This window comes from Macaca fascicularis, chromosome 1, assembly GCF_037993035.2.
Source record: "Macaca fascicularis isolate 582-1 chromosome 1, T2T-MFA8v1.1".
Taxonomy (NCBI): Eukaryota; Metazoa; Chordata; class Mammalia; order Primates; family Cercopithecidae; genus Macaca; species Macaca fascicularis.
The window spans coordinates 64,398,966-64,411,145 of NC_088375.1; the positions used below are offsets into that span (position 1 = coordinate 64,398,966).

Genomic DNA, 12,180 nt, shown 5'->3' on the forward strand with positions numbered 1-12,180 from the left:
GACGGATGAGTCTACTTGGAGGTTAATGTAAGTAGCCAGGCGCAGTGGCTCACGCCTATAATCCTGCCACTTTGTGAGGCTGAAGTGAGAGTATTGCTTGAGGCCAGGAGTTTGAGACCAGCCTGGGCAACATAGCAAGGCACCTCATTTCTACAAAAAATAAAAAAATTAGCCAGCAGTGTGGCGCATGCTTGTAGTCCCAGCTACATGGGAGGCTGAGGCAGGAGGATCGCTTGAGCCTAGGAGGTCAAGGCTGCAGTGAGCTGTGATTGCACCAGTGCACTCTCGCCTGGGTGACAGAGCGAGACATCTCAAAAAAAAAAGTAAGTGTGTGTGTGTAAGTAGATGCACACTTAAGTGCCAAATAGTACAGTGTTGCCTTTAGACATAGGTTAGCTTTAACCTCACTGTGGCTCACTTTCCTTGATGGTAAAATGAGCATCATAATAGTATTTTTTTGTGATACATTTGCTTTGATGAAGAAATGAGCTAATACATGCTAAGTGAGTAGAATAATGCATGGTACATATTAGCTGTAGTGAGTCATCATCATCATCATCATCGTCATCATCATTCAGGGCTGGAGTGATCAGGAAAGGCTTGACAAATGAAGCGACTTCTGATGGGCAGACAGGCGTGAGATGATTCAAATCGTGGGCCAGGAGGAGGAAAGACTGACAAATTTAAAAAGAGGGAGAGTGAAATTTTTAACAAAAATGAGGTTTGTGATTTTGGTTAAGAAAAAGTAGGCAGGAATGTATATAATAGCTGCAGCACCGCGGGTGGGACACACGTCCTCCTCAGCCCACCCTCATCCTGGGGAACCCCCTCTCATTGCTGCAGCATTCCTGGGTGCCCCGTGCCCACCTGGAAATACCAGAAGTCATGTGACTCACTCAGAGCCTCTCATTAGGTCACTCCCACTCACCAAAATTAAGATTACTTATGTCATTGATTAGAATGCAGAAGTAGGGTTTTGGTGCTGTTGCTTTAGTGATAAAATAAATAAAAACAGCTTAGGGAAATACTGCTCTGAGTTAGACCCCAGACGACAGCGGTATGGTCCTCCTTATTTTGTTAAGAATATTTAAATGGAAGCATTAGAGAATCACTCAGAGAGGTGTGTGGTGGGGGGTCGCTCTGAACCCTTAGCACCCAGCCTCTTTACTTGGCTGTTCCCCAATCACCTCCAGAGCTAAAAGAGGACATCGCCCTTTTCCACAGCGTAGGACATGTGAGCACAAACCTATTTTTCACCAGTGCCCTGGACATGCCAAGTGCATTGGGAACAGCTCAGCCATGTGCCACCAATGCCAGCGGCTTAATCGGAGCAGATGAATTCCATGCCAGATGCACCGAGATGTGTGAGCCCCCCAAGAGAGACACCTCACATGCCAATGTCTATATTTGTTAAATCATAACAGAGTTCCCTATTCTGTCTCTGTCTTGGGCCACCCCAAGAGACAAAACTGTCTGCTTGGTTTCTCGCTTTGTACCCGTGGACAGATCCTTCACTTTGAAGGCTTAAGAATCTGGCAGGTGAATAGAAATCAGAGTCTTTGTCTCATCCTCTGACGATTGCTATAGTATCGATCTCGCTCACATGGCAGATAGTGCCTGTTAGGTAAACCTTTGGGGTGTTCGTGTGTTTCTTGGCGCCAAGTGTTAATTCTGCAGCTGGATGAATACCCTTGAGGTCTGGAATTGTTGTGAGGGGTCTGTCTATTTCAGTTCTTTTCAAATGTTGCTGCGAATTAAAATCAACTGGGAGATTTTTAAAATTCTGATGATGCCCAGACTGCATCCCAGACCAATTAAATCAGAATCTCCAGCGATAAAGCCCAGGCAGCTAAGTTTCTAAAGATCCCCCAGATGATCACACTGTGCAGACAAATTTAAGAATGACTGGTCTAGATGATACGCCATCTCTTGGGTGGAAAAAGGATCCATGAGCCCTTGTGGCTGTGGCTGGCTGACCTACTTCAGGAGGTGATTCATTTGGTCCTTGGGTCACATCTTGTCTGCCAGATGTTTTTGTGGGCAGCAGCCATCCCAGACCTGGGTGCTGACATTCCATGGCTGTGACATTCGTAGTGCTGGCTACACACGGGGCTCCTGGCACTCCCAGACAGAGCTCCCCATCACCAGCCAGAGGGCCAGGCCTCAGAATGGTGAGGTCTGGGCTGCCGTCTTTTGCGTCAGCCCTGGAAGGCAGAGGTGCCTGTGGCCACTTTCGTCACTTCCCCGCATTTGTGGTGGGAAAGGGAGAGATAGATGGGTCTATCTGCTGAAGAAAAGGGGAACAGGAAGAAGAAACCCTAGACTAAGACAGCTTTGCTTCTCACTGTATTGAAAATCAAGCCTTTGAAAGCCACAGCACAGCTGCCTTTTCTTACAGGGAAATGGCTCTAGCTTGGTTGGAAACTATGAGAGGAGATCTTTCCGGAGCTTCTACAATTTTCTTTCCATCACTTAATTCTTTTTTATAGACAAGTATGAGAAAGCTATTACCTCCTGAGGAGCAACAGCCTACATGCATCAGAGAGAGAGTGAGTGTATAATGGTAAGCAGACAACGGGATCTTTCCAATTGGAAGCTCCCAAAGGGAAGGCGAGATAGGGGTAGGGCCAGGGTCAGGCACATCTGGTCCCATAGACATGTGCTCAGCTGGCAAAGACTGAGGGTAGGGAGCTCTGGGAGCTACCCAAAGGAAGGGATGAGGAATGAGAGGTTTCATTGTGAGAGTCCCGGGTTAATGGACTGACAGTGAATGAAGAGAGTCTGTGAGGCTCACACTACTTGCTACTCACCTCTGGCAAGTGGAGATGGCCAGGGCTGCTTGCCCTTGGGTGGTGTGCAACAGCATCAGTGTTCAGTTCCAGAGACCTGGGAAGGCACGCGGGAGAAGGCTGGGCCCTGCATCCTGGTGGCTGCATCTCAACTCAAGTTAGAAGTCCCTCTTTCCCACCTTCACAGGTGACATGGTGCCTCTGGGGCCTGACCTTCTGCTTAGACTCATCTTAGATGAACATTTCACAGATCAGGGAACTTACAGGCTTTGGTTTAATAGCTGCTCATCCCAGCCCTGCAGCATGGAGTTTCAGTGATCATTATGGGCGTGGCAGGCCGGCCCCTTCAGCAAAAGATGCCATCCCATGGTGGCTACATGTGAATTGAGAAGAACAGGGTCCTTAGATGGATTGATTCCAGTTCCTACTTAGCCTCTTACTAGCAGTGAACCAACCACAGGCATGTTTCTTAAACTGAGCCTCAGTTTTGTAATCCGTGAAATAAGAATGACCTATGTAGTATGTGAGAGAAGGTATGTGAAAGTACCCAGCACAGGCTGTTATTAATAGGTCAGGACCCCTTGGGGAGAGTACAGCGGGAGCAGACAGGCCAGGGAATGATGCCATGATGGAAAGAGGATGTCAGAAGCTGGGCACGGTGGCTCACACCTGTAATGCCAGCACTTTGGGAGGGCAAGGCGGGTGGATCACTTGAGGTCAGGAGTTCGACACCAGCCTGGCCAATATAGTGAAACCCCGTCTCTACTAAAAATACAAAAATTAGCTGGGCATGGTGGCATGCACCTATAATCCCAGCTACTTGGGAGGCTGAGGCAGGAGAATCGAACCTGGGAGGCAGAGGTTGCAGTGAGCCAAGATCGTGCCACTGCATTCCAGCCTGGGTGACAGAGAGAGATTCCATCTCGAAAAGAAGAGAAAAGAAGAGAAGAGAAAAGAAAAGGAAAGAAAAGAAAAGAAAAGAAAGCAAAGCAAAGAAAAATAAAGCAAAGAAAAGGGGAGGGGAGGAAGGAAGGAAGGAAGGAAGGAAGGAAGGAAGGAAGGAAGGAAGGAAGGAAGGAAGGAAGTCAGCTGTGTGAGGGGTTGGAGGTGAGAGGCTGGAGCCATGCCAGCTCCTCTTGGCAGCTAGAGTCTGACATTGTATTGGTTCTGTGGGATTAGAAAGTGGGAGAAGGAAGCGATGGCAGGTTGTTCAGGATGGCGTGCCTCCCACATGGCTTGCTGAAGGGAGGAAGGTAGGGCAAAGCTCAGTCACGGGTGCCCCGTTGTGTTCCATGGGGTGGTGGTGTGATGTCGCGGCAGCTGTGAAATTCCCCAGCCAAACCCAGACACCCAAAGGACAGTGTCAGATGGTGTCAGAGTCATCCCTCTCTGGGCCTCAGTTTCCTCATTTGCCAAAGGAGAATCCTGATCCACCCCAAGTCTGCTACACTTCTAACATCAGGCAAATTCTGGGTGGGTTCTGACCAACCAGTTCCTGCACTCCCAGCCATTCAGGGACAGTGTGAAGATAAAATTGGGAGGTGGGTAACAGTGAACTTGAGAGAGATCCAGAGAACTGACTGAGAGACAGTGGCTTCAACACCAGAATTCACCCCTGTATTCTCTTTACAAGGTGAGGGCCATTGACCTCAATCTCCTCAATTTCATTCTTCACTTATCCTTCCCAGGGAGTGGGCGGAGGAGGGCATCTGGGAACATATGAGAAGAACGAACACATGGTCTCGCAGGAGGAACACAACGGGACAGACTTGGAATTTCTGTTTCGTTCTGTACATACTGACTGTAGGGTGTGAGGCAAGTTGCTAAACTTCTCTTAGTCTCAATAGTCTCACCTGTAAGATGGGATAATAAACTATCCTGCAGATTTCTGGTTTGTGAGAATCAAATGAGAGAATGTATGCCAAGTACTTGGCACAGAGGAGGCCTCGCTAAGTAAATTCTAGGTGTCCCTGTGCCCAGTAGCGGTTTATCTCCTCTGTTATGGTAGACAGCTACAGCCCTTCATCCCTGCCGGTTCACTCATTCATTTGACAAATATTTACTTCTTGCTATGTGAAAAGTACTGTGGCAAGTGATGTGGGGCCTGAGCTGGTCTCCATATGTTCTTGCTCCTTGGGATCTAAGAGAATTCTTGTCTTTCCGATCAGCAGTATATACTGGCACCACGGGTAGATGCCTGTCCCTCCAGCTGTGTTGTTACTTCCTTGAGGAGACAGACCATGGCTTGTATTTCTTTGCATCTCCCATAGCATCAAAGAAGCATCTTTTCCATAGCAGCCCTCCGTAAGCAAATGTGGCTCTGCTCGTTCACCAGATTCATAGTCAGTGCCTGAGTGCCAGACACTTTCACACTTATCTCAAGACAAGCCTGTGCAGTAGGTATTGTTCCCATTTCACAGAGGAGGAGACTGAGGCTTAGAGAAATCTGAGTTACTTCCCCAGGAGGGCTGGCTAGACACCGGCACAGCTGCGATTTGACCTCTCATTGTCTCACTCTGAGTCCGTGCAGTTAGTTCCACTCTGCAGGGCTGGTGCTCACTTCTTGGTTAGAGAGGCTTTGGGGAGGGCGTGGTTGTTCCCTTTCTCACCCTGAGAACCACCACTCATCCACTTCCACTTCTGTGTCTCTCCCAGAATGTCTGCAAACCTGTGGAGGAGACACAGCGCCCACCCACACTGCAGGAGATCAAGCAGAAGATTGACAGCTACAACACGCGAGAGAAGAACTGCCTGGGCATGAAGCTGGTAAGTGCCCGCCTGCCCTCAACCTGGTCCCTGCTCCACCACCCGCTTTGGGTTTGGGACCTCAGACCTCGCTCTAAATTCTGTGGCTACTAAATTCTGTGGCTACTCCCTGGCAGGTCCCTTCCTTTCCTCCGGCCTCCAGAGGCCTCAGGGGTCTGGAAGGCTGATAGCCAGAGCCCTCAGTGGCCTCCATGTGCTTTAGGGAAATAGATCTGACCCTTTCATTTTTTGCTTGTGACTTTGGGAAGCTCTTTTAACTTCTCTGAGCTTCAGTGTAAACTAAGTGATTAAATGATACAAATGACCAAGGGCCCGGTATTGCTTGGCCCCCAGGGATCCAGGACAATGGGACTTAGCTGCTCCCCTTCCTACCCCTTTGACTGTGAGAGAGGGACATACTCTGTCAGACAGAGGAGGGCACCCAATTTAGCACCCGGTTGGGAAAGGCTGTCTTCAATAGGGAGGGGAGAAGGTAGAAAAACACTGCCCCCTGCTGGTGGCTGTCATCAACTGGCTCTTCGAGGTTCAGCCAGATGGAGCACCAGAAAATCCAGTCACAAATGGACCTGGGATTAAGTCTTAAAGGCTGTTTCTTAGTAAAGAGATGCAGGAGGAAATCTAGTGTGCTCGTTCCCCAAGGCCCTCATTATAGAGCCTTCCTGCTTCCTGCCTGGTTCAGGGGTACAAACTAGAGTGGCTACCCCACACCCGCCTCTTACAATGGGGACCCACCAAAGGCAACTGGCTGCAGGAGGTTTGGGGGAGCTGGCCTGAGCCTCCTGGGAGGGAAAGCCACTGCAGTCCCACAGGTCCTCTCTGGTAGCTGGATCCTGAGGGTCTTCTCCCAGCCCACTATGGGGAAAGGGATCTCTGCTCCTTCCTCCAGCTCTCCCAGGTCAGCAGAGGCAGGAAAGAACTCAAGGAGACAGGCGGGTGGTGCTGGGGCAATGGTCCCAAGTGGCAGATATGATCATGCAAGATGGACGGCCCTGACCCCTTATGACATGCCCCCGCTGGCAGAGTGAAGACGGCACCTACACGGGTTTCATCAAAGTGCATCTGAAACTCCGGCGGCCTGTGACGGTGCCTGCTGGGATCCGGCCCCAGTCCATCTATGATGCCATCAAGGAGGTGAACCTGGCAGCCACCACGGACAAGCGGACATCCTTCTACCTGCCCCTAGATGCCATCAAGCAGCTGCACATCAGCAGCACCACCACCGTCAGTGAGGTCATCCAGGGGCTGCTCAAGAAGTTCATGGTTGTGGACAATCCCCAGAAGTTTGCACTTTTTAAGCGGATACACAAGGACGGACAAGGTAGGAGAAAGAGTGCACCCAACCAGACCATTCCCTTCCTACCTGTGTCCAAGCCCACCCACTAAAACTCCTGCCGGCCTTGGGTGGGAGCTGTGGGCTTCTCCTGAGCACCAGGGGTCCAGCTGCCCATGTGGTGTTCAGATCTGTGGAATCCGGGCAGGGAGGAAAGAACAGCGAGCTTGACAGGGCAGGTCACTGTGTCCCTGACTCTGCATGTGACTTCAGGAAAACCGCACCCTAGGCTCCCATTTCCTGATCTGTGCAATGGGAGGGATCTGCCCCACTGTTCCTAATCTTTCAGGAGATGATGTGAATGGAATCATGCTTTAAACTCTGAGCAGACACCCAACATAAAAGGTTATTGCCCTGTTCATGACTGTCATGTTCATTTCATTAAAAGGCCCCCCTGTGTCTACTTCCGTTTGTATGTAACCCACCTCTACGTTTCCAATCCTTTCCCCAAAGCCTGGGCCCCGCCCTTCTTTTCTGGGATGAGCTCCCAGCCCCCTCTCTTGGTTTGCAGTGCTCTTCCAGAAACTCTCCATTGCCGACCGCCCCCTCTACCTGCGCCTGCTTGCTGGGCCTGACACGGAAGTCCTCAGCTTTGTGCTAAAGGAGAATGAAACAGGAGAGGTGGAGGTAGGTCTGGACCCCTTGTGCAAACCCAGCCCTTAGGGCACCCTGGGTGGGTGCAGGTGGGCATTGTCCTAACTACCCCACATAGGTGGGAGCCACGCAGCAGGGGCAGGAAGATGACTGCTGAGAGATTGAGCAGGGGTGGGTGATGGCCCTGGGGGTCAGTGTTTCAGCCAGGACTCTGAGCACCCTGGGGTAGCATGTTAGGGCCTGTGTGTGGCAAGGCCTGTGGAAAGAAAGGATTTCACGTGCTTTATTTCTGAAAACTCAGGGAGGAGGGAGACCAAGAAACTCCCTGTGCTCAGGCACAGGCTGTTTTTGCTTCAAAATGGCCTGAGGCCTACGGAGCTCCATCTCTGGGCTCCACTGGGTATAGACGTTTTTGAGCCATTTGTCCTCCCTTTTCTTGAATACTGACCTCCATCCCCAAGGGGAGCTAACCAGTGTGCAGTCTTGTGGCTTAAACTGGGGTAAAAGAAGGCCGGTGCCACCCATGGCCTGAGAATGACCAACAGGGGAAAGTCTCAGTGTTTGTCACACTGTGTTCAGTGGAGGCCTAGAGTTTTAAGGAGCAGTCTTGGGAGTCACTGTGGAGATTTAGGGATTACGGCAGCTAGGACTCTGTCCCTTCTCCCCATTTCAGCAAGGGCCGCTCTGCTCCCATCTGCTTTCTTTATTGGCATCTGTGCAGAATATGTTTGGAAAAAGTATTCCACGGACTGTATCTGAATGCTGCTGGCCCTATGTAAAGCTCAGGTGCTTTGGAGTGTGGAGACCTGGGTTCCAGCTCCAGTTCTGCTGCAATAAGCTCTGTGATTGTGATTATACCACCTTCCCTGTGTGGACCCAGGTTTCTCACTTATCCACAGTGAGGACCAAACCAGATAAACCTTAGCACTCTCTTGTGCTCAAAGAGCGTAGGAGTCTCAATTGTTGGCCCCACAGGACTTCTGCTCTCGGGTCAGCCTGACAGAAGTCCAACTTGCCTTCTGCCCTCAGAGGCCAGGTCCTTTAGGGGTAGGCCTAAGCCAATCAGGCTCTCATTATCTGCTCTGCCAGTCATGGGAGGTAGATACCCCAATTTCCCAGCAGATAACAGGCTGAGAAGGGTGGGAAGCTTTGCTCGAAGTCACACCACTGGGGAGAGGTGGAGTCAGGCCCAACCCCGAGTCCACGTTCCACTCCTCCACCTGCTTTCTGAGGGTCTGCATGTTGGGAGCCTGGGTGGTTCCAGCATCACTGTCAAGATCTCAGCTGCTACACAGAAACTTAAGATTATTGAGTTTCAGAATAAAAACATGGTTCACAGACTGGCAACTCTTGGTCATGAGATGCCAGCATTTGGAATTTTGCTGCTGCTATGACAGGCATGCAAAGCCCAAGCTTCCCTGATTCAGTGTGTTCAGTAGCGAACTGTGTGTGAATCACAGATGTGAACGGGAAAGGAGAAGGCAGCAGGGCCCCTTGGGTCGTGTCAACTTCTAACCTGTCTCCTCTTGTTTCTTCCCACAAATCTCCTTCTCGCCTCACAGTGGGATGCCTTCTCCATCCCTGAACTTCAGAACTTCCTAACAATCCTGGAAAAAGAGGAGCAGGACAAAATCCAACAAGTGCAAAAGAAGTATGACAAGTTTAGGCAGAAACTGGAGGAGGCCTTAAGAGAATCCCAGGGCAAACCTGGGTAACCGGTCCTGCTTCCTCTCCTCCTGGTGCACTCAGATTTATTTGTATTATTAATTATTATTTTGCAACAGACACTTTTTCTCAGGACACCTCTGGCAGGTGCATTTGTGCCTGCCCAGCAGTTCCAGCTGTGGCAAAAGTCTCTTTCATGGACAAGTGTTTGCACGGGGGTTCAGCTGTGCCCGCCCCCAGGCTGTGCCCCACCACAGACTCTGCCAAGGATCAGAACTCATGTGAAACAAACAGCCGATGTCCTCTCTTGATCTGCAAGCCTTTCACCAACCAAATAGTTGCCTCTCTTGTCACCAGACTGGAACCTCACACCAGCCGGCAAAGGAAGGAAGAAAGGTTTTAGAGCTGTGTGTTCTTTCTCTGGCTTTGATTCTTCTTTGAGTTCTCTTATTTGCCACCTACAGTACCTTTATTTATGAGTGAAAAGTTGTAGCACATTCCTTTTGCAGGTCTGAGCTAAGCCCCTGAAAGCAGGATAATGCTTATAAAAGGACTGTTCCCATGGCCCCAAGGTGCCTGTTGTTCACACTTAAGGGAAGTTTATAAAGCTACTGGCCCCAGATGCTCGGGGTAAGGAGCACCAAAGCTGAGGCTGCCTCAGAGATCTCCAGAGAAGCTGCAGCCTGCCCTGGCCCTGGCTCTGGCCCTGGCCCACATTGCACATGGAAACCCAAAGGCATATATCTGCGTATGTGTGGTACTTAGTCACATCTTTGTCAACAAACTGTTTGTTTTTAAGTTACAAATTTGAATTTAATGTTGTCATCATCCTCATGTGTTTCCCCAAAGGGAAGCCAGCCATTGACCATTTAAAAAGTCTCCTGCTAAGTATGGAAATCAGACAGTAACAGAAAGCTAAAAAGAGATGCAGAGAAACGTGTCCAAGCTGTCTTCAGCCTTCCCCAGCTAGAGAGCAGAGGAGGGCCTGGGCTGCTTGGGTTCCCCATCGGCCTCCAGCACTGCCTCCCTCCTCCCACTGGGACTCTGGGATCTCCAGGTGCTGCCCAAGGAGTTGCCTTGATTACAGAGAGGGGAGCCTCCAATTCGGCCAACTTGGAGTCCTTTCTGTTTTGAAGCATGGGCCAGCCCCAGCACTGTGCTCAGAGAGCCAGTGGGCCTGGCCTCCTCGTTGACCTCAGTGCCTTTTTGTTTTCAGAGAGAAATAGAAGCAGGGCAAGTTTGCCTGCAGCTCTGCTGCTGGCTCCTTCTGCCAGGAAGTGGACAATGGTGGTGGTGTGGGAGACAAGGCCAGGAGAACCGCATTCAGTATGGGTTGAGGGTCACAGACGTCCCTCCCATCTGGGTGCCTGAGTTTTGACTCCAATCAGTGATACCAGACCACATTGACAGGGAGGATCAGATTCCTGACTCTACATTTGCACTGGCTTCTTGTTTAGGCTGAATCCTAAAATAAATTAGTCAAACAATTCCAACAAGTAGCCAGGACTGCAGAGACACTCCAACGCAGAGGGAGAAGGACTTGTAATTTTCAAAGCAGGGCTGGTTTTCCAATCCAGCCTCTGAGAAACCATTTCTTTGCTATCCTCTGCCTTCCCAAGTCCCTCTTGGGTTGGTTCAAGCCCAAGCTTGTTCGTGTAGCTTCAGAAGTTCCCTCCCTGACCCAGGCTGAGTCCATACTGCCCCTGATCCCAGAAGGAATGCTGACCCCTCGTCATATAAACTGTGCATAGTCTCCAGAGCTGCAAAGGCAACACGAGCTCGCAACTCTAAGATTTTTGTAAACCACAAAAACCCTGGTTAGCCATCTCATGCTCAGCCTTATCACTTCCCTCCCTTTAAAAACTCTCTCCCTGCTGTATATTAAAAGGAGCAGGTAGAGAGTCATTTTCCTTCGTCCTGCATGTCTCTAACATTAATAGAAGGCATGGCTCCTGCTGCAACCGCTGTGAATGCTGCTGAGAACCTCCCTCTATGGGGATGGCTATTTTATTTTTGAGAAGGAAAAAAAAAAAGTCACATATATACACATAAAGGCATATAGCTATATATAAAGAGATAAAGGTGTTTATGAAATGAGAAAATTATTGGACAATTCAGACTTTACTAAAGCACAGTTAGACCCAGCCTATGCTGAGGTCTAAACCTCTGAAAAAAGTATAGTATCGAGTACCCCTTCCCTCCCAGAGGTGGGAGTAACTGCTGGTAGTGCCTTCTCTGGTTGTGTTGCTCAGCGTGTAAGTGTTTGTTTCCAGGATATTTTCTTTTTAAATGTCTTTCTTATATGGGTTCTAAAAAAAGTAATAAAAGCCTGTTGCAAAAATGACTCATGTTAGAAATGTCTCCCTTGAACTTCACCATCTTACATTGGGAGTAGGGGAGAGAGGGTGAGAACGGACATGATCACATGCTTCCTGGTGGAGTCAGATTTTCTTTTGCCAGTGAGCAGAGGAATGAAGGCTATTGTTCAAATAATTTGGAGAAAATTGTCCAAATGCGTAGGCGAGAGGGCGCTGCCTGGGTGACCAGCTGTTCCATCTCCGGGGAGCAGGAGAGTCAAGGAGCCTGATTGCAGGCGGAGATGCTGATGTTTGGGAAAGAGGAGGGCCTTCTGGAGCTAAGGGTGATTTGACACCAGGACAGGCTACTGAGCTGAGCCACCATTCTTCTACATCTAGAATTATTTTAAGATAAGGTCGAAATGAATAGATCTTTAAAAGTTTAAGATCACTTCACCTGGAGGAAGGGGGCTAGATGAAATGACCAAAACAGTCCTTTCACTTGAGTTCACTGACTTTCATCAAAGGAACATCTCAGTAATCATGGAAATAACCACACTAAAGTTATTACAAAGAAATTCTTGCCTGCCTTCCAGTATTGATCACATAGAATGCAATAAATAGGGCCCAAAGAATGAATGAATATCCAACAAGCATCCTTAAAATTGCCCAAGAATGGGGCACATCTGTAACATTTCTGTTCACCTAGACCTCCACGAAACGTATCTTTCAATGATTT

The 12,180-nt window shown here is 49.4% G+C and overlaps 1 protein-coding gene and 1 long non-coding RNA gene across 4 annotated transcripts in view; one reads left to right on the forward strand and one right to left on the reverse strand.

The window, feature by feature from the left end:
* RASSF5 (Ras association domain family member 5) overlaps positions 1-11,485 on the forward strand; it is a 79,546-nt gene extending 68,061 nt beyond the window's left edge. For all 3 annotated transcript variants that reach the window (XM_005540637.5, XM_065540921.2, XM_005540639.5), the window contains 4 exons: positions 5,445-5,555; positions 6,576-6,873; positions 7,397-7,512; positions 9,042-11,485. In XM_005540637.5, the coding sequence (XP_005540694.1) occupies positions 5,445-5,555; positions 6,576-6,873; positions 7,397-7,512; positions 9,042-9,194 (678 nt within the window). In that variant the 3' untranslated portion in view covers positions 9,195-11,485. The remainder of the gene's footprint in view (positions 1-5,444; positions 5,556-6,575; positions 6,874-7,396; positions 7,513-9,041) is intronic.
* Positions 508-7,038, reverse strand: LOC135969775 (uncharacterized). The gene is made up of 2 exons (XR_010585174.2): positions 2,811-7,038; positions 508-674 (listed from the first exon to the last, which is right to left on the reverse strand). It is a non-coding gene; the product is annotated as an uncharacterized lncRNA (long non-coding RNA).
* Positions 11,486-12,180: the final 695 nt, after the last annotated feature.